At 55.6% G+C, this 27,941-nt stretch overlaps 2 protein-coding genes across 5 annotated transcripts in view; one reads left to right on the top strand and one right to left on the bottom strand.

Moving 5' to 3' along the window:
* ZNF691 (zinc finger protein 691) overlaps window positions 1-25,382 on the top strand; it is an 83,022-nt gene extending 57,640 nt beyond the window's left edge. For all 3 annotated transcript variants that reach the window (XR_011377411.1, XR_011377410.1, XR_011377409.1), the window contains 2 exons: window positions 9,836-9,936; window positions 16,711-25,382. The gene's annotated coding sequence lies outside the window, so the exon portion shown is untranslated. The remainder of the gene's footprint in view (window positions 1-9,835; window positions 9,937-16,710) is intronic.
* Window positions 14-27,896, bottom strand: SLC2A1 (solute carrier family 2 member 1). Of its 2 annotated transcripts, XM_030867011.2 has the most exons (10): window positions 27,629-27,896; window positions 16,071-16,166; window positions 4,511-4,671; window positions 4,117-4,357; window positions 3,283-3,445; window positions 3,009-3,196; window positions 2,645-2,749; window positions 2,112-2,213; window positions 707-910; window positions 14-350 (listed from the first exon to the last, which is right to left on the bottom strand). In XM_030867011.2, the coding sequence occupies exons 1-10, from the start codon at window positions 27,644-27,646 to the stop codon at window positions 150-152; spliced, it is 1,479 nt and encodes a 492-aa protein (XP_030722871.1). In that variant the 5' UTR covers window positions 27,647-27,896; the 3' UTR covers window positions 14-149. The 2 variants fall into 2 exon arrangements, with proteins under 2 accessions (XP_030722871.1, XP_060162714.1); XM_060306731.1 differs by lacking the exons at window positions 16,071-16,166; window positions 27,629-27,896 and adding an exon at window positions 7,196-7,939.
* Between the last annotated feature and the right edge of the window lie 45 nt (window positions 27,897-27,941).

The following is a 27,941-nucleotide window of genomic DNA, read 5'->3' as shown; positions in this document are numbered from 1 at the left end:
TTCTTCTGGACATCACTACTGGCTGAAGGAAAGAGCCCCAGGCCCAGCTCTGCTGAGATCTTGTCAGTTTGAAAGTCTCATCCAGCTGCCTGTGCTCCGAGAGATCCTTGGGCTGCTGGGAGCAGACCGGGCTGGTGGTGTGGGGCACCTCACACTTGTGAATCAGCTCCCAGGGGGTGGAACAGCTCCTCGGGTGTCTTGTCACTTTGGCTCGCTCCCCCCTGCCGGAAGCCGGAAGCAATCTCATCGAAGGTCCTGCCTTTCGTCTCGGGAACTTTGAAGTAGGTGAAGATGAAGAACAGAACCAGGAGCACGGTGAAGATGATGAAGACATAGGGACCACACAGTTGCTGAAAGATACACAGAAACACTCGGTTGGAGACCTGACCCCACATCGGGCCGTAGGACCTTGGCTAAGTCACTTTACCTCTGGGCCTTTGATCTGAAAAAGGGAACACCCACCGACAACCCAGGAGCATTGGGATGTTAGTATTAGACTCTGCGGCAGCTGGCATGTGATAGGAGCAGTTTCCCACAGCAGAGCAGAACAGAAAATTCAAAGATAAGGAAAGAACCCTGTGTGACTTGGGCTTCTGAGCCCCAGCATGATTCCCGTAAGAACGGTAGGGACAGCATTTTGCACAGTACTATGGGGTCCTGCATGCAGGAGAGAAATGCTGAGTGTGGGCACTCTGGGAGTTCTCACCTCCACATACTGGAAGCACATGCCCACAATGAAATTTGAGGTCCAGTTGGAGAAGCCAGCGACAGCAATGGCAGCTGGACGAGGGCCCTGGCTGAAGAGTTCAGCCACAATGAACCATGGGATGGGGCCGGGGCCCACTTCGAAGAAGGCCACGAAGCCAAAGATGGCCACGATGCTCAGGTAGGACATCCAGGGCAGCCGCTCCTGTTGAGGACGAGAGACGGGAGGAAAGTTAGATTGGGCTGTGCTGGATCCTCAGAAGAAACAAACTGCAAAGGCAGCCCAGGGCAGGCCTAAGAGCTCTAGGCTGGAAAGCAGGAGGCCAGGGTTGATCCTGGATTTGCCGTGTGACTTAGGTACCCTGTGCCGGGTCTCGGATTCCTCATCTGAACAAAACAGTTTAAGTCCTGTGTGGTCTGCCCTCCCAGAATGGTCATGTAGTTGCGTGTGGAAGGCGCTAAGAAGAGGTCCCTGGGGTCCCCTGGCTCTGGCTGTGGAGCAGTCTGCTTACAGTAGGAGGATGTGGAAGAACATTCCTGGGGGTGGGTGTCAGAAGGCTTATAAGGTGCCCTACTCGGGACTGGCACAGAGCAGGCACGTGGTTTTACGTATAATCATTCTCGAGGAAGCTGCAGTAGAAAAGTTCTATGGGCTTCGTTCCAGATCCCAGATCAGCTGCTCACTGCCTACGGTATTGCCAGGCCTCTCGGCCATCACCGCACTCTAAGCCTTGGTTCGGCTGTAAAATGAGTGTACTGGTGCTTTCCTTGCCCAGGTGTTGGACAATCAAGCGTTGTGTGTGAAGTGCCTGGGACAGGATCATCACAGAGATTACAGTCACGGGCTTGGGGCCAGCAGACCTGAGGTTGACTCCTGGCTTCGTCCTTTATCTGCTATGTTACTAACCTCACTGGGGGAGGCTTCCTCACCTGAGAAATGGGAATATTGACTGAACTACACCTGTGCGTCGTGAGGACTGAGTGAGATGAGGCATGTTTCCACGCCTCTGTGGTGAGGAGGGCATTACTTTCTAGGGCTGTTCTGAAGATGAATTGAAGATGCAGAGAAGACTTTGAAAAATTTAGTATCAGGCAGAGTAGCTCCTGGGGAGAGAGAACTTGAAGTCTGGGGCTGGAGGTGCGGTGGTGAGAAAGCACCAAGCAGCGAGGAGCCATTTGAAGACAGGATGGGAGCGGGATGGAAGGAGCCAGCCTTAAGAGGCAGAAGGTCAGGCCCACGCCCGGGATTGTGAGGGGTGCAGAACCAGGGCGAGGGCAGCCCCCCCTGCCAACACCTGGCCTCCAGTGCTGCTCGCCAGCCTGGGGCTGAGACAGGCACTTTGGGGTCTGATGCCCACGTGAGCTCCCCCCACCTGCCGCCTGGCCCCCCGAGCAAGGCAACTCACCAGCAGCGCCAGCGCGATGGTCATGAGCACCGCACAGCCTGCCATACCGGCCAGGCCTATGAGGTGCAGCGTCCGCCGGCCAGCTCGTTCCACCACAAACAGCTGTGGGCAGAGAGGATGTCAGTGCAGCCTGCCTGGTGCCCCTCTGAACATACCCCTTCCTCCGGGAGGGTGGCCCCCAGTGCTGGGAAAGCCACGTGGCACTGCAGAGATGGATGCCTCCTCCCTGGGGCTCAGCTCGGGGACTACACAGGATCTGAGGGAATGCGAGCTGGCCCCCGAGAGCCAGACAGCTGAGCATTCTGGCTGTGGCCTTGGGCCAGCCATTGCACTTCTCTGAGCGCCAGTGTCATCAGCTGTTTGATAGAGTAATGAACTTGACGAGTTGTCCAAGATGAAATGAGAGAGCACTTAGGGAGCCCGTGATGCGTGCCTGGCTCACAGTAAAGGCTGCTGTTTGGTCATGAGGCCCTGAGGCCCCAAACTGGACCCCAGCTGCCGACTGGCTGTGGGCAACGATGCAAAAGACTCACCGACACGACAGTGAAGGCTGTGTTGACGATGCCGGAGCCGATGGTGGCATACACAGGCTGCTGCACCCCCGCCTTCTCGAAGATGCTTGTGGAGTAATAGAAAACCTACGGGACACAGAATTCGCGGAGCTCAGCCAGGTGCGGTGGCTCTTCCCCGGCCTCTGTCCCAGTGGGGTCAGGACACACGGTCAGTAAAGAATGAAGGGGACACTGCACCAGTGCCCTCATGGGTTCTGGTTCTAAAGGACAGCTGCTCCTCTGGCAGGGGCTCGTCTGTTGTTTTAAGTGTGGGACCTGTCCACAGCACACACTTGACTGCAGGGTTTGGCTGGGGCCACAGGAAAGGGTGGGTGAGGGCACTCACAGCATTGATGCCAGACAGCTGCTGGGACAGCTGCAGCACCACGGCAATGAGGATGGGCTGACGGTAGGCGGTCGAGCGGAACAGCTCCAGGATGGTGACCTTCTTCTCCCGCATCATCTGCCGGCTCTCCTCCTTCATCTCCTGCAGGTCGCGGGTCACATCCGAGGTCCCGCGCAGCTTCTTCAGCACTGGGGGGGCCGGAGGGAAGGCGGGGGTGGCTCAGAGCAGGGAGGAGGCCGGGGCCGGGGGCGGGGAGGGGCAGGGCCCGCCGTACCGCTCTTGGCCCGGTTCTCCTCGTTGCGGTTGATGAGCAGGAAGCGGGGGCTCTCAGGGCAGAAGGGCAGCAGAATGCACTGCAGCAGGGCTGGGATGAAGATGACGCTCAGCAGCAGGGGCCACAGGTCCTGGTTGCCCATGATGGAGTCCAGGCCAAACACCTGGGGGCGGCAGGGCCAGAGCAGCAGCTGTGAGCACCTTGCCCTGGGCCCACTCGCGGCCCCGATCCACCCAGGGGCCTTCTTCGCCTGCTTTGTGGCAGCTGCTGCTTTCGAGAGAGGGCTCTCGTTCTCAGTCTAGTTCTGCCACTAACGTGAGGCTTAACTTCTCTGAACCTCGGTTTCCTCATCTGTGACAAGGGGGAAGTAGGACCTACATCACGGCATTAGTGGGGGATAAGATGGCAGGGCTACAGACACGTCTGGCAGGGGGATGGGGGCTGCTACTTTGCCACAGGAGGATTTAGGGATGGGGCAGGGAGAGCCTCGAGAGAGGGGAGTGCATATATATATATATATATATATATACACAAGCATCAAGGCGTGGAGGTGTGAGAGGGTCGGCATGTTGAGGAACCAGTGGGCTGCCCTGTGGTTGGATCCCCACAGTGAGAAGAAAGGACGCGAGGCTGAGTGGGCTGGGATGAGAAGGGTCCAGGCATCTGGACTTGCTCTCCCACCGGGGGGGCCCCGGGAGAATGGTGAGCGGTGTTCTCGGGACCTGCGCCTAGGATGTGTCTACGAGGCTGCCCTTTGCAGGGCTGTGGAAGGCCAGGTGAGGAGTTGAATCAGGACACACACCTGAGGCACTGGAGCCACGGGTGGGGGCTTACCTGGGCGATGAGGATGCCGACGACGATGCCCAGCTGGTGCAGGGTACCCAGGGCCCCGCGAAGGTCCGTGGGGGACACCTCCCCCACGTACATGGGCACAAAGCCAGTGGTCAGGCCGCAGTATACACCAATGACGAAGCGGCCGAGGATCAGCATCTCAAAGGACTTGGCCAGTTTTGAGAAGCCCATGAGCACAGCGGACACAAAGGCCAGCAGGTTCATCATCAGCATTGAATTCCGCCTGGGGGGCAGGACGGGGAGGAGGTCACAGGTCAGGCAGGTCCCTGGACCCCCCAGAGGCCCCAGGGGCTGGGTCATAGGTAGACCCTAGGACAGCCAGGGAAGGCCCCCCACCTCCCACTCCCTGGGCAGGGCCAGGACCCCTTCTGCTCACCGGCCAAAACGGTTAACGAAAAGGCCCACAGAGAAGGAGCCAATCATGCCCCCCACGGAGAAGATGGCCACAGAGAGGGACCAGAGCGTGGTCAGTGTGCTGGGCAAGATGCGCTCCCCATAGCGGTGGATCCACGTCTGGTTGTAGAACTCCTCAATCACCTGCAGGAGCAGAAGCAGCCTGGTGGGCGAGGCCAGGACCCAGTCATCCTTCTCCCTTGCACTCCCCCACCTCAAAGAGGACCATTTTATCACGGGATGCTAGAGGCGGCCCAGGGCCCAGCACCAGGCCCAGCCCCAAACTCGCTGCTTTCTTACGCCGGGTGCCACCCCTTTTGTGGGCCTCAGCCACCCACACCACCGAGGGAGAGTGGCGCCGGCTCTCACACCTCCCCCAGGGGTGGTTTCCAGTGCCCCGTAGTTTCAGGCACTCAACAGGACTTTCTGGGGATGATGGCAAGTGAACAGTGGTGGAAGTTCAGGCATAGCAGAGAGAGGCTCAGAGAGAGAGTGCTTCTTCCCGCATGCCCCTCCCCAATCCCCCTTGCTGGGGGGGAAATACAGCTGGACAGAGGCCCTTCGAGGAAGGGAAGGGCAGGCTGACTTTGCACTCAGGCCTGGTGTGAGCAACTTGCACACAAATGCTTGCGAGACCCACCCCCGGCTGGCCTGGGAGTTCCCCTCTGAAGGACCCATGGCCTCGTCCCCTCTCTCAGGTGCCCAGTTGGGCGGTACAGGGAAAGCTACAGACAAGGAAGCAGTTCCAGGAACTGGAGACACCTGTCCTAGAACAGGCCTCCTGCTAGCCCTGCCCCCACCAAAGGGAGGGCCTGGCTGGCCCAGGCTCAGGAATGTGGCAGGCGGGCAGCACTGGTTCTGCTTGCTCACACTCACCCCTCCTCTCAGGTGATGCAGATACATGCCCAGTGCCTCGGGACAAGCCAGACCCACCCAGCAACACGCGCAGCCACAGGCCCACCGTACCCAGAAACAGCCTCCTGTGTACACACGCCATCACACACACGAACTCGCGCTCACATAATCTGAACATTCCCGACTTCCGCCAGTCACAAACCTGCATGCCCCTCTTCCCCTCCCCACTTGCAGCTCAAACTCAACTCCGCGCGAGCCCAACCCATCTGGCACCCCTCCCCACTGCAAGTTTGTGTGCACCGGGCAATATGCAGCCTCTCATACAGTACGATCTCCACTGGCACTGCTCTTGGCCCTCCATAACCCTCCCAAGCTCCAGGGGTCTAGCAGAAGAGGAGGCTGTGGGTAGCCGCAACCGCCAAATGGGGAACCAAGCCCCACAGTCCCAGGAGTGCCCACTGAGTTATCTACTTGTCTGTCCCAGGGAAGCTGGACAGCTCAGGGGTGAGGAACCCGGACGCAACCAAGTTCAGACCCAGCTCTACCACTCATCTCCAGTGTGACCGAAGGCAAATGATTTTATCTCGAATGACATTAGCAATATCCACTTCCATAGTGTTGCGGGAAGTTAATGAAACACCCTTGGCAGTGCTCACACGGTGCTTGGTACCACCACTGAGCTGAGGGACCCCACCACGTTCCGGTACTGACCCAGGGGCAGTGCAGGCCACTGACAAAGGCTAACAGAGCCTGCGTCCCATAATTCAAAGTCAAGGCTCCTGCCAGGTATCAGTCCCACCTCCCAGCATCTCTACTTTTGCCCTATGCACCCTTTCCCCCAGTTCCACGGTTACTCCTCCTGGAGGGCCCACCTGCCTTACCACGCTGAAACCTTTTGAGACCCAGCTCAGAGGGTCCCAAGAGTCTGTCCTCCCTGAGGGCAGGGACCCCAGTGGATTCACCCCAGGGCCTGTCCCAGAGCTGGTGCAGGGGGGCCTAGCAAGTGGATGGAGGAGCAATGAAAGGGCCTTAGGCTTCCCTCCTAGCAGCCCTTGCTTCTGCCAGGGGCAGAGAAGGCAGATTTCAACAAAACAAACACAGAGTGCTTGTGTTCTTCAAGGGACAAAACCAACCCCAGAGGAGGACTGGTTGGGAACAGTAATGCTCCACTTATCAGGCTCTGCAGAGAGCAAGCTGTCCTGGATAAGGGAACTGTCCAGATAGATGGCCCTCACCCCTTGGAGGGCCCATCATCTGGCTGGAAAGCTTTCTCCCTCCCGTCCCTCACACTCTGCCGCCCAGAGCAACCAGACCTACAAGCAGGGCTCCAGGGCACTGATGTCCTTGGGGCTCTCTGCAGGGGCAAGGAGAGGTGTTTGCCCCAGATGACACTTAATTTTTGCATGCTGTAGTTCTCAGGCTCACCCCCTGCCCCCTGTGTTTCAGATGCTTGTCTCACAGAGCTCTCCACATCTCGTTTTAAAATTTGTCAAGTCGGCTAATGGAACTTGCCTGAATTGTACGCAGAGCCAATACGTGTAGTATTTAGGCAGTAAGTGCTTACTACCTAAATGGGTTTAAGGGTGTGAGGCTGAGGTCTTTAACCCTCTCCTTGGGATCTGGCTGGAGATGTTGAGGAACCATGTGTTAAGTGAGGTGTTACCAGAGCCTCCCCAGTTAAGTCTCCTGCATGTGGTAACAAGTCAGAGGGGCCAAACCCTGGCCATGGCTAGCTCCTTTATGGCTCCTGAGCCCCTTGCTGCTTAGACCACTTTATGGGGTTGAGGCACGGTGAGCAGCCAGCACCGTCCACCTTGGCCCCAGGCTCATCCTCTTCACCCCCCAGCAGCACTTCTTGGCCAAGCCGAGGTTGCCCACTGGGTTCCTGCCTCTTGATCTGGTGCTTGAGATTTGTGGGAAGAAGCCAAGTGTGGTTTTCCTTTCCTGTGGGCGGTGCGTGGGCTGTTTGTCCTCTCCCCTCGGGTCCATGCCCTGTGTGGGGGGTGAAGCTGGCCCTTGGCCCAGGAAAGGCGGTGGGTCCCTGGAGAACAGGAGAACCCTGCGTGGGGAGAAGTTCTGGGGTCACCTCTTCCACCCAGCCGCTGCCTTGAGCATCATCCAGCAGTGGCTGGGTGCCCGTCATGGAAGAAGAGTCTCCTTACTGCTCTGCACCCTTAACAGGATCCCACAGGCCCGGTCTCGGCAGCGAGCTTCCTGGCGGCCTCCTCAACCCCGGCTCATGTCTGAGGCGAGGCCTCACACGTGCTTCTTCTGAATGTTCTTTGCTCACATTCTGGTTACAAGCCTGGGAGCTACCCTTGATCCTGCCACTGCCCCACATGCAGTCACTCACCAGGTCCTGTCCATAAAATCCTACCTCCTTATCGGTCCTCCTCTCTACTCACGCAGCACCTGCCCTAGGTCTCACCTGGATTCTGTTCCTGATTCCTCCCATCCACCGAAGCCAGATTCCGATTCCCACCATTATTCCCTGACTTGGCAGTCGAGCCCTGGACGTCAAGCAGACCAGGCTCAGCTCTCCGTTTGTCTCTGTTCCCTTGCCAGCCCATTCCCAACCCCTCTCCCTGCCAAGGGTCGGTGTGAGTGCCCGCGTGCTGGGGAGAAAAGGCAGGTCCCGGTCAGCCATGGCATCAGGCTGTTGGAAGCTGAGGGGCTCTTAGAGCTCTTTCTCTAAGCATCCCCTCATTGAACCTAGGGCAGAGGCTCACTTGGCGACACTGTAGGGGCCAGCCTGGAGAAGCAGGATGGCCCTGGGCAGCTGCCATCCCTTGGACTGAATGGTTTCCAGTAAAGAGCTATTCCTCATCCCAGCAGTTCTCCTGGGGGTGAGGGTGGGGAGAGGCTTGTGTCATGTCTGTCATCCCCCCTCCCTTCCCTGCCTGGGTAACTGTGGCTGAAGGACCACACGTCTCTCTGTCTAGAGCAGAAGTTCTGACTTCCTCTGTGTCAGGGCAGCGTCTGTAGTGAGGCTCTGGGTGTGAGGCGGAGCCCACTGCCTGGCACATGGAGTAAGCTGTTCCTTGTGTCACTGTTCTCTCAAGGAGAGAAGCCATCTCCTTGAGAGGAACATTAAGGACAGAGTTTTCCATTTTTTAATTACTGCAAGACAAAGCATTAACCTAGGAATTATAGTACAAGAAAGAACCTGAAGGAACTAGAGGCTTGTCCTGGGGAGTAAAGCTCTATCTTCAGAACTTGCTGGCTGCCCAGGCCGAGGGACCCAGCAGGTCTGCAGAGCCCCAGGGCACAGACTTCAGCTCAGGGGAAAGAAGAGCTTTCTAGGCTTCAGAGGGTGAGATTACCCATGTTACAGTTAGTGAGTCCCCTGTCAGCAGGGAGCATACAAGTCAAAGTTTGGATCAGGGATTGATATAAACAATTTATGTAAAAGGCTAGATAGAAAATATTAGAGTCTGTTGATGACTGCTTATTTTTCTTCCCTTCCCTCCCTCCCCGCCACCCCAACCTTTTAAACACGTAAAACCCATTCTTGGCTCATAGGCCATACAAAAACAGGCTGCTAGCTGGATTTGGTCCCCCTGCCAACCCGTGTTCTAGAATTCCAGACCACTGCCAAGAGAAGGGGTATATGTTTTGGAATTGCTGGCTGCTCTCCACATATTCCCTGCAGAGGCCTGGTCTCCTAGATCAGCGGGCCCCAACCTTTTTGGCACCAGGGGCCGGTTTCATGGAAGAGGGTTTTTCCACGGACCGGGGGTGGCAGTGGGCGTGATTCAGGCAGTAGTGATTCAGGCAGTAACGCGAGCGGTGGGGAGCGGCTGACCGGCCCGCCCGCCGCTCACCTCCTGCTGTGAGGCCCCCCCGTACTGGTCCCTGGCCCGGGGTTTGGGGCCCCCTGTTCTAGATCATCCTGAGAGGGAATCAGCTCTCTCTCAACCCTTTCTTTTCTTAGATATACTGTGGGGATGAAGGGGTTAAACAGCCGCCCAAGCTTCGAGGTCCAGTCGGGAGGAAGAAAGGGCCAGCTTGTCCAGTTCAGCCCCTCAGCCTGGCTTTGACCCCTATTTCCAGTTCCCTACCTACCCCTCCCCCACAGCTGGGGCTGCCCCCGCCCCTCGCCCCAGGTGGTATGTCTCCATAGCAACTCAGCCACGCCCCAGGGTCAGCTGGGAGTTCGGAGACAGATGCTACAGGTGGGGCTGGACAGATAACTTCTGGGTTCCTCAGGGCCTCTCCCTGGGGCCTGGTGAAGAGGCCCAGGCAGCCAGATGGAGCTAGAAGCTGGGCCCCAACCCCAGAGCAGATGATCGGACCACCCTGGCTGCTTTTCTGGAAGAGCCCTGATAGGGCTTCTCTCCAAGCCTTTGCTCTGACCTCCTCACTGGTCCCTGGCCTTTGGGGTCTCCCCTGCAAACAGAAGGATCTTCATTTCCCCTGCTCACAGCTTTTCTTGTCTCCCCACCACCCTCAGGATGAAGTGTCTCTTCCCACCCCACATGGCAACGCCCCCATGCTGCCCGGGCACCCCACACCTCTGCACCTTCGCTTTGCTGCTGCTTCGCCTTCTGCCTGGTGAGCTGTTGGTCACTTTCTAGAGAATGCGCCATCCCTCCTCTGGAAAGCCTTCATAACCTCTTCATTACTGCAGTGGTTCCCAAACAGGGGCAATTTGCTCCCCCCCCCCAACGTCTGGAGACATTTTTGGTTGTTACACTGGCAGGGGTAGAGGCCAGGGATGCTGCTAAACGTCCTACAGTGCATGGGACGGCCTCCGTGATGCCAAAGAACTATCTGGCCACAAATGTCTATGGTGTTGAGAAAAACCCTCCTCTATGGGCCAGGTACCCTCTCCCTCCCCCTTGTCCGCTTACACCAGCCTGTCCTTGTTTCCATCACCACCCCGGACAGCTAACTATGAGGCACTGTGTGCTCCCTCTAGACTAAACTCCAACAGGGGGACAGTCTGGTTCATCTGGGTCCCAGCACAGGGCTGGAGGCGGAAAGCATTGTCACTAATTGATGAACAGGCCATGAACCGGAAAGGCTTAAGAGATGAGGGGGCTTCCCTGGTGGCGCAGTGGCTGAGAGTCCGCCTGCCGATGCAGGGGACGCGGGTTCGTGCCCCGGTCCGGGAAGATCCCACATGCCGTGGAGCGGCTGGGCCTGTGAGCCATGGCCGCTGTGCCTGCGCGTCCGGAGCCTGTGCTCCGCAACGGGAGAGGCCGCAACAGTGAGAGCCCTGCGTACCGCAAAAAAAAAAAAAAAAAAAAAAAAAAGAGATGAGGGAGCTGTGGCAGGGTGTCGTGGTGTAAGAGGCTGTGCAACTGTGTGTGGGAAACTGGGACGTCTGTGCGTGACTCAGCTTGAAGTAAGAGCAGGAGAGAGCAGCAGGGTAGCAGTTGTTGGCATGTAAAAGGGTGTTTCGGTGCCTGTAAGTGTAACTGCCATTTCTTCTGTGGTGGTCAAGGATGTAGACTGGAGCCAGACTCCCTGGATTTAAATCCCAGCTCTGCCACTTACTAGCTGTGTGCCCTTGGTTTAATTGCTTAACATCTCTGTGCCCTAGTTTTTTATAAAACAGGGATTATGGTGTCTCCCTAATGGGGTTATATTATATGGAACAATTGAATTATTGTTTCTAATGCATTTGGAACAATGCCTGGCACGTGACAAGTGAGCTGTAAGCTGTGAGAGTCCATATAAGCGAAGATGGGCGAAGGGGAGAGGGGGCCCAGAGCCCTCTGGATCTAGGCAGAGGTAAGGAGAGGCTGCCTGGAGCCTGGGCTGGGAAGCCCATCTTGCCTCCAGTACTTTCACTCACCAAGCAGGTCGTCCTGGGCAGACCTCGCCTGCTCTCTAGACCAAGTTCTTCCTTTGGCAAACAAGGAACGTTGAGCCTGCGGACTGTCAGGCCCCTTCCAGCCCAAGCGGTCTGGTTTCTGAGGATGCCTCAGACATGCCTGACACTGTCCCTTGGCCGGGAACTCATGGTTCCTCAATGGCCTTTAGTCACCTCTGTTGGCAGCTCAGCCGTTTGGGGAGGGGAGAGGTAGTTCTCTCCACTCAGTATGATGGTCAGGACGCCCTTGCTCATTTATCTGCTCTCTGTGTGACTGGGCTCCCCTCCTACCCTGCAGAGGCCGGAGGCCTGGCAGGGATGTCGTCATCAGGCGTGAGGCCTGGCGTCCATCTGTAACTCAGCCTCTCACTCTCCAGGTGACCTCTCCCAGCCTCGGTGCCTCCTTTATGAGGGGAAGATAAGCCCGGCCCCACCCACCTTGTGGGGCTGCTGTGAGGAGGCAACTTATTAGGAGGTGCTTTGTAAACATTTAAGATGATGTTATGATTAATTAACCACTTCCAAGAGGAAGCCCTTTGGGGCCTGTTTTATGGAGGAGACCAAGCTTCCGGTAATTAACAGCAGTACTGGCACCCTCACCTCTAGTGGGACAAAGTCTCCATTGGCAAGTAGGCCAACCTGGCCAGCGCAGTGCAGTTTCCTAAGGGAAGTGCCTCTAGACAGACAAGGGGGGTCGGCCTGGTCAGCGCGGGCCGTTAGCAATTCCCCATCAGTGGAACACTTCATGCCACCGCATCTCTGCACAAGCCGTTCCTATTGCCTGGGATACCCGCCCCTCCTTCCCTCTGGGGCCGATTTGCCCTCAAGGTCTAGCACAGCTGCTAACTCCTTCGTGAGGCCCCTTCTGTCTCTGCCATCAGCCCTACCCCCAGCATTAGTCATTCCTTTCTCTTCGTTCCCATAGCACCGAGAAGCCCTCCGTTAATAATACTGCGGCTCTTCCCAAGGGGTCTCCCCTCCCCACCCCACCTCTGCACTCTGGATGGTTGAATGTCTGGAGGGCAGGGACAGGGCCCAGCTCTGACCATGTGTCAGGCAGCTTCCTGAGGGCCAGGGTGAGCCTGCGGTGTTCTCGGCTCTATCCCTCCCCCCATCTAGGGCAGTGCCTGGCATAGTCCACGTTGAGTGACGGTGTTGGCACAATCACTGGGCCCTCCCAGGACAATGGCTATGGTGCCTCCCGAGGCATGGCTGTCGGCTCTGAGCCCCGCTTTCATCTCTTCCTCTAGTGTTGTCCTCTCCCCTCTTCACCTGTTAAGTTTATCCTGTTTGCTCCGGGTTGGGAAAACTACGGCCAGGCTTATGAGAAGTGTCTGTAAAGTACAAGAGTAAACAGGCGGAGGAGTGCCTGAGCACACGCTCCCGGAAACGCCACGCAGGTCTCTCACCTCAGTCCTCAGAGGCCAGCTGCCCAAGTGACCTTTGGACAGGTGCCCGCAAATGCTCCTATAAATGTTTACCGCTGGGCCGTCTGTGCTGCCCGGATCCCCTGCCCGCTGTCCCGCCCATCTTCCACTGTAATTCTCACCTTTCGCCTGTTTCTGATTAGATGGGAAGTCCCAAGAATTAGAGAACATCACTCTGGGTTTGTCCACAACTGCACCCTTGGAAGTGTCTTAGTCCCTTCCGGCCAAATGCGACCCCTTTGCCTCTGCTCCACCACCACCGGCCTCCTGAAGGACCACCCCCCCCCCTCCTTATCTTCACCCTCTCCTCCTCTGCTGATTCCTTACAAGCTGTTTAAAACTGAAGTCTTCGTATTAAAAAAAACCTTAGCCAGACAACCCCTCTGGTGACCACCCTTCTTTCTTCCTTCTCTACCGAGTTCCTTGGAAGGGCTGTCTCTGCTCTCCCCCATCTCCCTTCTCCCTGTTCAACCCATTGCAGGGAGGTCTCTACCCACAGGACTCCACTTGGACAGCCTTTGCCACAGCAGGGTCACCGGAGGGTCTTTTGCCTTTGGCAATATGGAGCTGATCTGCCCAGGTCAGCCTCCGGAGCACCAGATAGCATCCTTTCACTCCGTCCACATCTGAGTGCCTGTTCCTATGGACGGGCACTGCTCTAGGGACGAAGGACATGGCCATGGACGCTCATCCTCAGGCGCTTCCATTCTTCCTCTGGCTCAGAAGGGTCTTGTCTCCTGGCGTAGAGGTGCCAGCTCTCCTCCTCCTTCCCAGGATCTTCTGTCAGTGGGTGTGCTCTCCAGGGCTTGACCCTTACTTCTCTTTTTACTCTGCAGTCCCTCTGGGAGATCCTTCTCTATCACTATGGATACCGGTGACCAACCTATCGGTCTTCTCCCACTGACTACCCTCCAAAGAAACAGACCCCCGTGTCCAAGTGCTTGTCCCGCCGTGTCACCAAACCTCAGTTCCTGCATATCCCACGGCACCTCCCTGCTCTGCCTCCAGACCCACATCGCCCGAACCAGAAATCTAGAAGCCAGTTTTAAACCCCACTCTCTCATCCTCAGGCTGAATCGATGATCAGCTCCTGCCCATTCTTCCTATTCAGTGTTGCTTTTTCTACCCCTATTACAACAGCAGCCTTCTCACTATTTCCCTGTCTCTAGTTTCACATTCTGAGACCCATCCCACTGCACCAGACGCCTGAATCATTTCCCTAAAATGCAAATCTGATCCTATCCGTCCTCTTTAGTGGAGTTCTGAAGTCCACACTCCCCAGCTCGGCCTACACATTGGTGCCCACCTGCCCATTCTTGCTGTGCCACGCCCTGCCAGTGGCTGAAGATTCTGCAGATGAAACTACCGACCACAAGAGCCCCTTGTGGGCAGCTTCTGGCTTACCTCGTCGCCCTCCCATCCTTCTCCCTCCTCCCATTTACCCTAGTGACGCACAGACTTTCTTTCCTCTGGGCATTTTATCCCCACCTGTGGGCCCCTGCTTACCACAACCCTGTTCTGTTTCTGGAAAACACCTCTATCCTGTTCTTAGAGTCCTAGTTCTGTCACCATGCGTAACTCACTATGTGATCACAGTCACGTGACCACCCCTGTGATCACTTAATCCAGTGCTTCTCATCTTTTGCTGCACATTAGAATCAACTGGGGAGCTTGAAAACTTTGATGCCCAGACAGCATCCCAGACCAATGAGGTCAGATTCTGTAAGTGTCAGGGGACACTGTCTGTCCCCTGTCTCTAAGACTGTACACACTTTGCATCTGTAAGGATTCCCAAAGGAAGCCAGCTCCGAGGCACACACCTTGGCAAGATCTGCTCAGAGCACTTAGCAGAAGCAGGGCTTGGAACTGCTTCAAGCATGGGCCCACGGTCGCCATTTCCCACAAGCTTGGAAAAGCCCCATCACGTCTGCTGCAGCTGAGCATGACTCAGCAGGCCTGGCCGCTCTGGTGACCTGCTCCCCAGCATCGGGTGTGGCCCCCACGGCCACCCTCCGCCTATTTGGAGGAGGCCCAGCTCCCCCAAACAGGCCCCAATCCTCGGGAAGCAGCCACATTCACTTCCTGGCCTCACCCGTCTGGACCATGAATGTGGCCTTGACAGGACAATCCACTCTCATCTTGTCCTGCCCGGGAAGGTAGAGACTTTTAAACTGACCAGGTGGCTGGTCCAGAAGACAGCCTGAGGTTGTGTAAACAACAGAGTTTGGCTTCTGACTCCACCATCCCCTAGCTATGTGACCTTGAGCCCATTGGTCATTTGACCTGCCCTGGGCCTTGGTTTTCGGGTGTATAAAATGGAAATCACCGCCCGACCTTATGAATGTACACAACAGGCCTGGCGCAGAGGAGGGCCTCGTTACAGTCTCCTTTCCTGCCCCCATCCTCCGCTCTCCTCCCCAGAGCGGTGGGTTGGCTACGCTGGAGGCCCTCACCGGTGCACCCCCCAGTCCCGACACTGGTGAGCACGTGAGGACAGATCTGGGTTGTGCTGTGGGGAGAAGGGAATAAGCGCACACTTGCACCCCTCCAGTTCCCTAGGGCAAGATGCCATTTTTGCTTTGCCTGGCCCAGGGCCTCCAGGGAGATAGGCAGTTTCAGCCTAGAATGGGCTCCCTTACAAGGGAGTGTGCTGCATGTGGATGGGTGAGAGCACGGGCTTGGGGACCACCTGGCAGGGAGGGCGCCAAGGCAGACTGGTGTCGTATACCAGCTCCATCCCTGACTAGCTGGTCATGCTGGGCAGGTTCTGGCCATTCCCCACACCTGCAGGGTAGGAGTGGGCACGGCTGCCTGCCTGCCTTAGGGCTCGGTGTGATCAGGTGAGAAAAGCACCACGGAAGCCCTCTGTAGCCCCAGAGGGCCGCACGAATGCAGCATCACTACACCGAACACGGCTTCAATTTTTACAAATTTCTGTGTCGGGTGGGAGGTTGGTCAAGATGACCTATAAAGGGCTTCCCTGGTGGTGCAGTGGTTGAGAGTCCACCTTCCAATGCAGGGGACATGGGTTCGTGCCCCGGTCCGGGAAGATCCCACATGCCGTGGAGCGGCTGGGCCCGTGAGCCATGGCCGCTGAGCCTGCGCGTCCAGAGCCTGTGCTCTGCAACGGGAGAGGCCACAACAGTGAGAGGCCCGCGTACCACAAAAAAAAAAAAAAAAAAAAAGGTAACCTATAAAGACCCCGTGGTTCTGTGGGCCCCAAGGTTCCAAGGCCAAAGCTAAGAGTCTCTAACCCATTCAGGGCCAAAATATTGGCTGGTAAGGCAGATGGTGAGTTGATGTAAATGACTCCAATGTCCAAGAGGCAGGGTGAGCACGTGTGTGTGTGTGTGTGTGTGTGTGTGTGTGTGTGTGATGGGGGCAGGGGTGCACAGCAGAGCCCTCTGGTCTCGAGAAGCCTAGGACAGCACAGCACTCACCTTCTGGGGGGCATTGATGACTCCAGTGTTGTAGCCAAACTGCAGGGAGCCGAGCACTGCCCCTCCCACGGCCAGCATGAGGCGGCCCGTCAGCTTCTGCAGAGAGAAAAGCCCACACTGTTGGAGGCACGCCAGGCCCAGGTGACTAGAGGGCAGGGCCTGGGCTGGCAGGTTCCCTTGTTCAGATAGCTTGCCTGACTCCTGGCACCACACCAGCCCTTCTCTGAAGAAACCTGGCCACTTCCTGACCTCAGGTGCCCAAACCAGCCCTGCCAACTTCTAGACACCGGGCTGGCCAGACTCATTCCTGGGGAGAGAGGGTAATTAGGGTCTTCCCCCTCTCTGTAGCCAGGGCTTGGCCTTCTCCGGGGTCTCATTCCCCTGTTGAAGCCATGCCTGGGCTTGAGGTGGCTCCAGCCTCTCTGGCTGGGAGGCCCAGGAACCAAGGCAAGGGGGGCCCAGTTACGTGGGAGGAGCGGCATGGATGGGCGAAGTGCCCTGGATTTGGAGCCCAAGATGCCGGCTTCTAATTCCAGCCCACCTGCCTCCTTGCTCTGCGAATTCCAGCAGGTGAGTCCCCTTCCCCACTCCTCCCGGCCCGTCTGGTTGCTTGTCTGCAAACCCTCGCCTCCATTCACAGGGTAGATACTGAGGCAGAGACAAGTTCCAGCTTACTCAGGGGTCTGCAGAGAGCCAGGCTGAAGCTCGGGGCAACCATCCCCAGACCACGAGCTTCCCAGGGTTGTTAGGACACAGATGACATACCAGCCAGGAATGTGCTTTGGAAAAGTACACGACACAAGGTGAGTAAGAGTGCTGGGTCGAGGTGTTTCCAATGGGCAGAGGGCTGGGGGAGAAAAAGGGCAGTGGGTTCTGTCACCTGGAAGCCAAGGGCCGGAGGCAGCAGGGAGGGAGGAGGCCAGCAGGCAGGAGGGCCCGGGGAGAGCAAGGTGCCTTGCTAGGGAGAGGACTTTTGTTTTCTTTTAAAATGAAGACGCCAAGATGTATGACAGTTAAGGCAGGCCCTTAACTGACCGAAAGAACGGGGCCCGGGGGGAGGGATGCCAAAGAAATGATGGGCGGGCATTCACCAGGTGCACCACACAGGGCTGGGCACTGGAGGGGAGGGGTGGAGGCACAGATCCTGAGCCGCACCTACCTGTGGAGGGGAGAGCCTCAGCTTGGCGATGGCCTTGGTCTCACCCCTCCCCCCAGAACCCAGAAGCAGCCCTGACTTCAAGATCCTCACAGATAGCGCTGGGCTTAGCTGTTAATCAGACACATTCCTAGTATGTTCTTTTCATTCTCTAGAAGCCGTCAGGCCATCGATTGCGAAAGCTAAGGTTCTCACGTCAGAGGCTGAGAGTAAGGTTTCAGCCAGCAGGAGTTCAGAGCCCATTCCTTGTCAAGGGAGAGCTGGATCCTTCCTTCCCACGGGCTCCTTCCTGGCCAGACTCTGGACATTCATCCTAGACGCTGGGCCTTTCCTCCCAGCGGGCTGCACTCCCTGTAAATCCTGTCTGTCACAGCCCACCCTGCCCAGCACCCCTCAGAGCCTCCCTCCCAACTCCTTAGGGAGCCTTCAGACCCAAGGCTGTTGGTTCCGAGTGGGTGGTGAGCACCTGACAGGCCTCCTCTGGTGGGCCCCGGCCAAGCCCAACTCCTCGGGTGACCACTGGGATTAAGTAAGAGGAGGTCACAAGGACGGCACGACAGCAGCTGTTGAACCCCCACGTGGGGGCTTTCTGCCTGGTGAGTCACAGGTGTCACGGCTCAGGGTTGGCCTTGAGGTTGGCCATCGTCTGATACTAATGGTATACAAGGTATATATTATTCTAGTACACACTCGAATAAATAGAAAACTAGCAACGCAAACCTAGGATTTGAAAAAATGTGGCATAGCTATATAATGGAGTACTTAACAAAGAAAGCTCTTTAGGTACTGATTTGGCATACTCCCCAAGTTATATTAAGTAAAAAGCAAAGCTTCAGAACAGCGTGTTGTATGCTACCTTTTGTGTGGGAGGGAAAAAAAAAAAAAGGCTAGGATGGGGGAGAATATACACATCTACTTCCTTAAAAGAATGCACAAGAAAGGTAACAGTGTACCTTGGGGATCTGGGTGGCAGAGGCAGGGTAGAAGGGAGAATTTTCATTTTATATCCCTTTGTACGTTTTTGAATTTTGAACCACATGAATGTATCACCTATTCAAAATATTTTTTACAAGCCCTGTGGTTTCATATTATTTAGAACACAGCAATTTAAATAAAAATAGAAGTGAAAAATGATACAGATGATATGCGGCTCTGGTAAAAATCGTGCCCTTGCACGAATGCCCTCGCAGAAGGGGCTCTGCTGGGGGCAGTACTGTTACTACAGCCCTGTCTCCAGTCTGGCTCTGGTGTGCCAGGGGTCTCTGGGCCTCTGAAGTCAGTCTTGGGGCCCTGCTGAGCAGCTGTGCCTCTGAGAGCGGGGGCTGCTGGGAGCCAAGGACAAAGCCCTCTGCTGGACTTTGCCACTTGGCAGGTCAAGGTCAAACTCTGCTTTAGAAAACCTGCCCACCCACCGGCTGGGTTACATCCACATCCACCCAGGCAGGCTGCTGCGTCAGGAACTACTAAAAGGCTCAGTGACTCGCGCCCTGGGCCCTGGTCCTGACATCAAGGAAGAGGCATCAGGTCCACTGGGAAGGGGAGGCTAGTGTGGTCCGAGCTTCAGTTGGTGCACTGCGGGAGCCCTGCAGGGACAGACTTGTAATTTTGCCTGGGACAGTCAATCAAAGGTGGGTTCCTGGGAGGTGACACTGGAGTTGGGCCGTGAAGGACATGCAGGGAGTCTGCCAAGTGGAGAAGCGGTGGCAAGACTGCATTCCAGGTAGACAGAACAGTACGTGCAGGGGGAAGAAGGGGGTGCCCTGCAAGGCCGGATCTAACGGGGTGCTCAGTGTGGCTGGATGCTAGATCCAGGGGAGAAGCATGGCCCCCGCTCCTGGGTAGGCAAGAGGCACCCACCACCTCTCGCCCCCACCGCACCCAGCGTGCTCACGACAGGACTTGGAATCTGAAGACCCAGGCTGAAAGGCATCGAGCTGCTTCCCTCACCTTGGAGTTGAGATATGTGGTAGCCCTGACTCTGGGTCTCAGTTTCTTCACATAAGAAATGGGGATAAGAGTGCCTTCCCTTAAAGCTTGCTGTCAAGCTCTGCATCATGGAGCCGGCAGGGTTCACTCGACAGGTGTTCGCTGAATCAAGGAGGGATGGGAAGTCCCCATGGTACCATCTGCCTCCACCAGTCCCGTGGCTGGAACTGAAAGGCGGTAAGTCCATTCATTCAACATGTATATATTTACGTGCCAAGCTGATGGACTCGTTGGTGATGCCTTAAAGAAGGGGTACAAGCCCCACAGCTCACAGCTTTCTTGTGGAAGCCTTTTATAGGGGTGGAGGAGCAAGGGAGAGTCTAGAATCTGGGACCACGGCCGCCCATCACCACCCCTGGGGATGGGGCTACCTCCTAGAACATCCCGTGCTGTTCCAGGCCTTTGCCCTTGCTGTGTGCTCTACAGTCTCCAGCTTCTGCTCCAAGCAGTTGGGAATACCCATCTGCTGTCCACCCACCACACTGGGAACTCCTTAAGAATGGTACCTAGGGTGCCCAGAGTAGGGCGCAGCGCTGAATATTTATACAAAGCAAACCTGTCACTTCTGAAATTAACTTTTTGGGCAAAACTGGCTCTGCATGTATCTGTTCTCTGAGAACAGTGTTCATCCTAACAGATTTGAACTCGGCCATGTAGCAAACCCCTGATGAGTACTGGAACATCAGCTCTGAGAGCTGGAAACAGCCTAAAAGTAACTCTCCAGGCCCCCACCCCAACCCACAGGGCTGTGGAGGAAAGACCTCTGACCCGAGTTCAAATCCTGATTCTCCTAGGGGTGCCCCAGGCCTCTCAGTTCAGCAAGCGCTTGGGCTCGGGGTCCTGCACGAGGAGGCTCTCATGCCCTCACCCCTCACCACCCCATCCCAATTCTGGGGGTCTTGAGGCCCACTTAGAGCTCTCCTCCTCCCAGGAAGCCACTGATGAAATGTTGGCTTCAGAACCTCTCCTCCCACACACGGGGATGCCGGGTGGCCTAGCCAGGTCATGTAACTTGCCAAGCACCGTGCGTGGCCTTTCGACTTGCGTCCGTGGGCCGGGCCTTTCCCTGGCATGTACTCCAGCTCTGGGCTCTACCAGTCAGTACTGGCGGAGGGAGGGCATGTGGCCACGCCATTCAGAGGTAGGTTACTCCCAATGGGAGGAGGGTCCGGGAGGAGGGTCCTGGAGCCGGGATGAGCCAGATGTCACTCACATCCTTTCCTCCTCCCACAGATCCTGAGTAGCCCTGGGTGCACTGGAGCATGGGACAAGGACCTTGTAACTGCGTGGTCCCCAGTTCTAAGCAGGGTGGAGCAGGGGTTTATGGGATCTGTGACAGCTCCCTTTTTATTTTTTTATTTTTTACTTTAATTTTCTAAGATTTCATTTGAACAAAATTCTGGGAGGTGAAAAAAGAAGCGCAAGGAACTGCAGAATTGCTGTAATACCCTCATGCGATTGATGGGGAGTCTAAGGTCAGAGGGTAGGGGCCCAGGATACTCGGCAAACAAAAGCTAATTCTGGGACTTGAGTTCTTTGGATTCCTGGACAAGGCATTTTACCCTCTGAACTCTTCCAGCCTGTCAGGTCTTTTCAAGAAGAAGAGTAATAACCATGTGAAGCCTGACCTTCAGGTGACCTCAGGCATTTACTCCTCCCAGCCATCTTCTTCAAGTCCTCCAGTGATGTCAGGACTTCTGCATGGCTAAGCCTCCCCTGCACCCCGCAGGGGCCCTGGAGGCAGAAGGTGCTCATCAGTCTTTAAAAGCAGAGAGGAGAGGGAGCTGCCGCTTTTATCAGCACCAGCAGCACCGGGCAGGCCCTAGGCAACGTGCCAGGGGCTGCATCCACATCCTGATTTAACCACCATCACCAGGCTCTGGGGGAGAGATGGCTCCCACTTCACGGATGAGAAAATGGGAGACTCAGAGAGGAAAAGGCGGATGATCAGGAGGCCTTCGGCTGCTGGAAGCTTCAAGCTGAGGGGTCTCTGCTGCCAAACCCCTCCTGCTCACGTCCTCCCCTGCTTCCGGGTACTGGTCCCCAAAGGAAGCAAGGTTTCTATCTGCTCCTTCCTTCCTATGTAGGTCAAATTCCATTCCAGCAACTCGCTGGGCCTTGCCCAGTTTGAGCCAGGACAGCCCAGGCCCAAGCTCAGAAACCTCTCGGTCGCTTGGGTAGATTTTGCTCTAAGCCCAGGTGGGTCAACTATGGTCCGTGGCCAAATCCAGCCTGCCAGCTAAGAATGGGTTTTACATTTTTAAGTGGCTGGGAAAAAAAAAAAAAAAAAGGCGGCTAATATATTGTGATACATGAAAATTGTATTAAATTTAAATTTCAGGGGAGTTCCCTGGCAGTCCAGTGGTTAGGGCTCAGTGCTTTCACTGCCGTGGGCCTGAGGTTCAATCCCTGGTTGGGGAACTAAGACCCCACAAGCCGTGTGGCTCGGCAAAAAAAAAAAAAAAAAAAAGTCAAATTTCAGTTTCCATTAATAACATTTGATTGGAACACAGCCAAACTGTCCCCCATTCCATTGGGGACCAGAAGTCTATATTGTTTATGGCTGCCTTTGTGCTACAACAGCAGACCATGTGGCCCACAGAGCCGATGGTATTTACTTACAATTTAGCCCATCACAGAAAAAATTTGCCCATCTCTGCTTTAAGCTCCAGGTGCTCTGAATTGCCAAGTGCAAACCCAACACACGAGCTGCACAGGACTTTTCAAAGCCTTCCAGGCAAAACCAAATCGTCTTCCAAAAAGGTGTTAAATGCAAACAAATGACTCCCTGAGAGTCAGCACCCAGGCATCTGGAGAAGCTGACACCCCAGAGAGGTATCCATTCAGTGGAGAGGTGGGCACCAATTTGACTATGATAAGATTAATTTGATAAGACCATGGGAATATGTAAAGGTCCCCAACACTCTCAGCAGACAAGTTTAAGTACCCCACTTGTGTGACCTTGAAAAATCCTCTCCCCCTAAGACCTCCTGTTCTCCATAAGAGAGGTTTCCTAAGAATAAGAAATTATATTACTAAGGAAGGACAATACCTGAGTGCATGTTCCCAACGCTATTCTAGTCAATGGGGATTCAGCAATAAACTCAACCGAATCCCTGCTTCATGGAACTTGATATTTTAGTTGGGGGCTGGCAGCGGCGGGTAGGGTGGAAGGATAGAGAAAAAACACCTAAAATACATCAGGTGGTGAGTGGTATGAAGAGAGAAAGTGACGAGGACAATCACTTAATTCTTAATCACAGCGGGACATTTTGTGATGGAATATTATGCAGCTATTGGAAAGAATGCAACACATCTGTATGTACTTGATACGAAAAGAGTGCCAGGTAAAAAAGCAAAGTACTAAACGACGTATAGAATGTACATTTTGTGTACGGAAGGAGGAGATAATGAACTTGTATAATGGCACTTCCTTATATGTGCAGAGAGAAACACTGCACGTATTGGTGGGTGAACAGGATGGGCTGCACTGGGCTGCACAGAACTATGTAGAAAGCGTGATCCAATTACACTGAATTCCATTTATAGGCACACATACACACATGCACAAAAAGAGGTCTGTGAGGGTAAACACCAAACCATTACAACTGGGAGAAGATGTTTACTCTCCTCCTTTGCATGCTTCTCTATAGTTGGCTCCATTACAGTACTTCTGTAATTAAAAAAAAAACCCTGCAACCTGACCTAGAGAGGCAGGTATTATCCCTGTTACAGTTGAGGAAATTAGCTCCAACAGGAGCTGTGGCTGGTCCAATAGAGCTGTTTCTGGTGGAGCCCTTTCCTCCTCACTCCCCAGTGCCAAAATAATGGGGGTGAACTCTGGGCTAGGCGCTCTGGGCAGATGTCCTGTCCAGCAGAGGCCTCAGTAGCCAAAGGCTCGTTAAGCTGGGGTCTGGCGACAGCTCTCTCCCCTTCCAGGGTACCAAGGCCCTGGGGAGGCAAAAGCCAGCAAGGTGGTGGTGCTGAAGTCTTAGAAAGGGTGAACACTGCCCTCATTCTGCACGAGTTCAAGGTCTGGGAGCCCTGCTCCGTTACTGCAAAACCCCAATGTTTATGCATTAGCTATTGAGCTACTCCCTCCCTGGCCTGGAGGCTGGATGGCAGAGCCTTAGGCTCCACTCCATGCCTCCCACAGAAGAGGCCGGTAACAACTGGAGGTTTGTTTTGGTGACCAGGCCTAGACACAGCCTCTCTGAGCCCATAGGTCCAACCAGGAGCCTTCTCAACCTCTACCATTCTGGGACGCAGGTTACCAAACTGAGCGGCTCCGCCCAGGAGTGAGGTGGGGGAGGGGTGAGGTTGCAGGTCCCAAGCCAACACTGCATGCTTCCCCTTTGTCCCAGGCCTCCCCAGCTCTGCCAGCTAGGGTGGGAGGGGGAGAGAACTGGATGCCTGTACCCTTGGAGCTGGAGCAGAGCTCTAGGCCCTGACATCCTGTGACCAGGAGGCACTGGGTAAAGCTGAGCTCCTTGAAGTCACAAGCTGATTACAGGGGGATTGGGGGTTGACCCAGCTCCAGGCCAGGTAGGGTTGGTCCCGGAATGGCCCAGCATGGGACAGGGATCATCATGGAGATGTTGACGATGTCCGTACACCCAAACTGGACGTGCAGAGGGTCCTTCCACTGAAAATAGCCGCCACCCTGCTTGAGGGCACTGGGCAGTCGCCACAACTACCATGCGGAGTGAGCCTCCATTTTACAGGGAAGAAAACCGAGGCTCTGAGGAAGGCCACTTCCCCCAGGTCATAGTTTTATGAGGATGTGTTTTGTTTCCATTCACAGAAGGCTTTCAGTTGTCAAATTATATCTAATCCAACTATTAGACTGCACCCAGAAAGTGGCTGGAAAGTCTGGGAGTCGGGGAACTCCTGCTCATTTGGGGTGAGTGGAAGGTGGCACATAGGACAGGGGTGTGCAGAAAAAAACATGTTCTTTAAAAACAATACTGAAGAACATCTCAAATTTTTTGTGACAGCCTTATCTTGGCTAAGCCTCTTTCCTTCTCTGGCCTCAGTTCCCTATTTGTCAAACAGGGTTGGGACATGCACTGGAAGGTCCCTTCCTGCTGGGGACTTTCTTTTATCCTCTTATGCCATCCTAGAAAGGCTAGCAGGTGTTTTGTGGTGGGAGGCTAGTATGTGACCTTGGAAAAGTCATTTTCCATTGGATTGTGATGTCATCATGACTTGTTATCACCCTCACGGGGGCGGGGGGCAGGGTAGCCACATCAGTTGACCCATCTCTGGGCCTGGCACTCTCACCCATGGGCTACTCTGCAAACCAGCTTCCTGACAAAACCCCTACTGGAGAACTAGCCAGCAGAAACTTTAATGATTTACCCAACCAAGCGATACAGCCCGGGCATCCTGGGACTCCCCAAAAGCTCATGTTGCCCAAATGCCAGACTTCTGGACAGAGGCTGCAACCCAGGTAGCAGGTCACCTGGGGCCCAGGTAGGTGCAGTGCATCATGGGAATCCAGAGAAGCAAGGGATATTTATGGAGCATCCATGGGGACAGATAGACACATTTATTTCTGAATTCTTACAGACACTCTAATGACAAAAATGACATCATTCTGCAGACGTGGCAACTGAGCTAAGCTGGAATTCAAAACCACAAATGCAGGACTTCAAAAGCCTATGCTCTTCCGTACCACTGAGGGGCTGAGGAACCCCACGGATTTCTCATTTTTCCTTTGTCTGGAGGGCGGAGTGGCAGAGTCCTGGGGCATGACTGGGGTGCTAGGAGGGACTAGTTGGGAGTTCTTCACAAAGGGCTGGGTGAGACATCTGGGGGCAGGGCTCACCCTCATCTGCTGCCCAGGACGGAGCATGAGCAAAGCGCTGGCTGGGACAGGAGGGTCTTCAACCTGTCTCCTCCCTACTTCCTACTCAGTTAAACTCAGCACAGTGAGCCACAGAGGAGCACGACAGAAAGCAGGAAAGTCAGCTGAGTCAACTGCGGAGATGAGGAGGAACATAGCCGAAGGAACTTCAGAACTAGACACACCTGGTTTTAAGACCTTGGGCAAGTGATATAACTTCTCCAGGCCTCAGTTTAACCTTTTGCACAAAAGGGCTGGGCTTGCTGATCGAATCAGCAGCTCCAAAGGGAAGGGCTTTTTTCTAGAATGTATACAGGATGATCCATAGAAAGTTTAGCAAAAAAATAAAATAAAAAATAAAATGTTTTTACTATAACTGTTATCTGTATTTGTCTTTTGAAATTTCTACTTTATGTAGGCATATAATCTATTATTATAACAGTGCACATACATGAATTTATAAATACAGATAAAGCACTGGGAAGGAGGTGCTCCAAAATTATTTATTGATGGAGCCGGCAATCAAAAGTTTGGAGGATACTGCATGAAAAGCACCTACCTGCTACAGAACTGGCTGGCACATGGGCACCCCTGAAGTTAGGCAAACTCTCTCCCCTCAGCTCAAAATTCAAGAAAGTCTATGGTGAAAAGGGATAGTGTAGACTGAAAGCCCTTTCTGATTGGCCTGGGTTCAAATCCAATTCAGCCACTTACTAGCTGTGTGACTTCAGGTAAGTTACTTCCCTTCTCCGAGCTCTAGGCCCCTGAACCAGCAGAGCTATATATGGAGGGTCAGTGACACTGAAAAGCATTTGAGCCCAGAGCCTAGTGAACTACAAGTGACTGTTGACTTTCTCCTCCACTTTTCTGTCTCCTCTCAGAATATTCACTTCTCCACTCAACAGATGAACACCCAGGTCCTGCATCACATGCTGAACAGACATTTCTTACCCTTGCAGGAGTGAAAAAAGTTTTCCCTCTCTTACAGACAGTGAAACTGAGGCCCAGAGAAGTTAAGTGACCTGCCAGAGCCCTGAGGTAACACAGCAAATATTTAAGCTTTGCAGTGGCAACGTTCTCACCACTAGCTAAAATAGCTTCTCATTTTATTTTTATTTTGTTATATCCCAGCATAACGGCTCACCTATGACTGTCAGGAAATGTGTTCTGGGCTCAGGGTCTCTCTTCAGGCCAGGGCGGGGTGGTGAAGCAAGTTGTTTGCCTTCATCAGGCATAAAGGAACCTTTTCCCGCTGAGGGTACAGCCTGGCGTCGCTGTCACGCACCTCTCCGCCCAGCCAAGACCTTGTTCAGTTCCACCGGACACCTCCACAGCCCATAGGAAGGGCAGTGCAGAGTTCAGTGCTAACCCCCCATGCCAGGTGGAAAAACGGACATCCTCGTGCCTTCCCTGCCGAATTTCAAAGAAAAAAGTCACTTGAAAATATTCTATAGAAAGGGGAGGAAGGGAGGGAGGAAAGAAACAATGCCCTACAACACACAAGGTGGGGCCCAATAGATATTTGTTGGAAAGGAACCGTTCTGGGAAAGTCACAAAGATCCCCCGTAGGACAAGCCCGTTTACAGATGAAAAAAAGAGATCTTATCTAGGCAGTTGCTTGCTCCCGGGGGAAGGAAGAGTCCTCATCTATTCAGTCCTGCGTCCCTCAGCTCCCTGGAGCGCGCTACTCCCACTCCACTCCAGCCAGGAGTCCCTTCCCGACCCTCGGCCCCCCCGGGATCGCGGCGGCGGCCCCTGGGGTACTCTCTCCGTCCGGCCCTCACCAGCTCCGCCCGAGCAGGGAAACGTGCCACCTCAGAGCACATCTCCCCAGGTCTTGGCAAAAGCTCTGGGGCCTGCACTACGCGGAAAGAGGGCCTCGGAAGTCAGGTTTTTCGCCTCAACCCTGTAGCCAGGCACCCTGGGGTTGGAGCCCGGGCCTTAAGAGAGTGCCCTCCGCCTTGGAACCCCGGAGGACCGGCGCGGGGACTGCGCGAGGCCGCGGAAAACGCCCAACACCAGGCCGCGCGCCCAGTGTGGCGCCCAGGAAAAGGGAGCATCTGTTCCGAGCCGGCCGAGCGGGGGCGGGTCCCTCCTCCTCCAAGCGCCCGGGCCGGGGCCCGGCCGGGGGCTCGGCCGGCTCAGCCAATGGGCGCCGCGCTCGGGCCCCCTCCCCCGCCCCGGGAGAAGTCGGAGCAGGGCCGCTGAGGAGGAGATCGTGAGCGACGTGCCGCGCCCGGGCCCTGGGTCCCCCGGCCCTGCCGGGACGCGTGGACGGCGCGGCGCCCCCGGAAGGAAGCCAGCTGCTCGCTGCGGGCGCCAACAACGCACGCGGCGCCCACGCGCCCGCCAGATCCCGACCCCATCCCCGCCCAAGTCCCCGGCAGCGGCAGGGCGCTGCGCTCCAGGCCCGCGCCGAGCATGGCTCTGAGAGGCGCGCCGCCGGCCACGGGCTCACAGAGCGTCCGGGCCGCCGGGGAGGCCCGGGGAGGCCTAGGCCGGCGGAGGGGTGACCGGGGGTCCGCGCCTTTGTTCCAGGTGGGGAGGGCCCGCGGGCGCGCGACTCACCTTGCTGCTGGGCTCCATGGCCGCGCTGCGCCGGAGGCTCTGGCAGCGCCGGGTGCGCGGGCGGCGACGGGCGGGCGGGCTGCACTCTGCGGATCAGGCTCCGGCTCCGGTCCCGAGACTCCGACTACGACTCTGACTCCGACTCTGGTCGCTTGGCCTCCCGCTCCCTAGCGAGCTAGCTCCTGGGACCTGCGGCCCACGATCTGAACGCTCGCTGGGGTTACCTCTGAGCGCTGGGACGTTCTCGTTTATAGGACCCCAGCCATTGGCTGGCGCGGCTGGGGTGCGGGGGTGTGGGGAGGAGGGGTGGGCA

This window comes from Globicephala melas, chromosome 1 (assembly GCF_963455315.2).
Source record: "Globicephala melas chromosome 1, mGloMel1.2, whole genome shotgun sequence".
In the NCBI taxonomy this organism is placed as follows: Eukaryota; Metazoa; Chordata; class Mammalia; order Artiodactyla; family Delphinidae; genus Globicephala; species Globicephala melas.
Note: the sequence above shows the minus strand (reverse complement) of the source record. Positions and strands in the feature narration are given on the sequence as shown.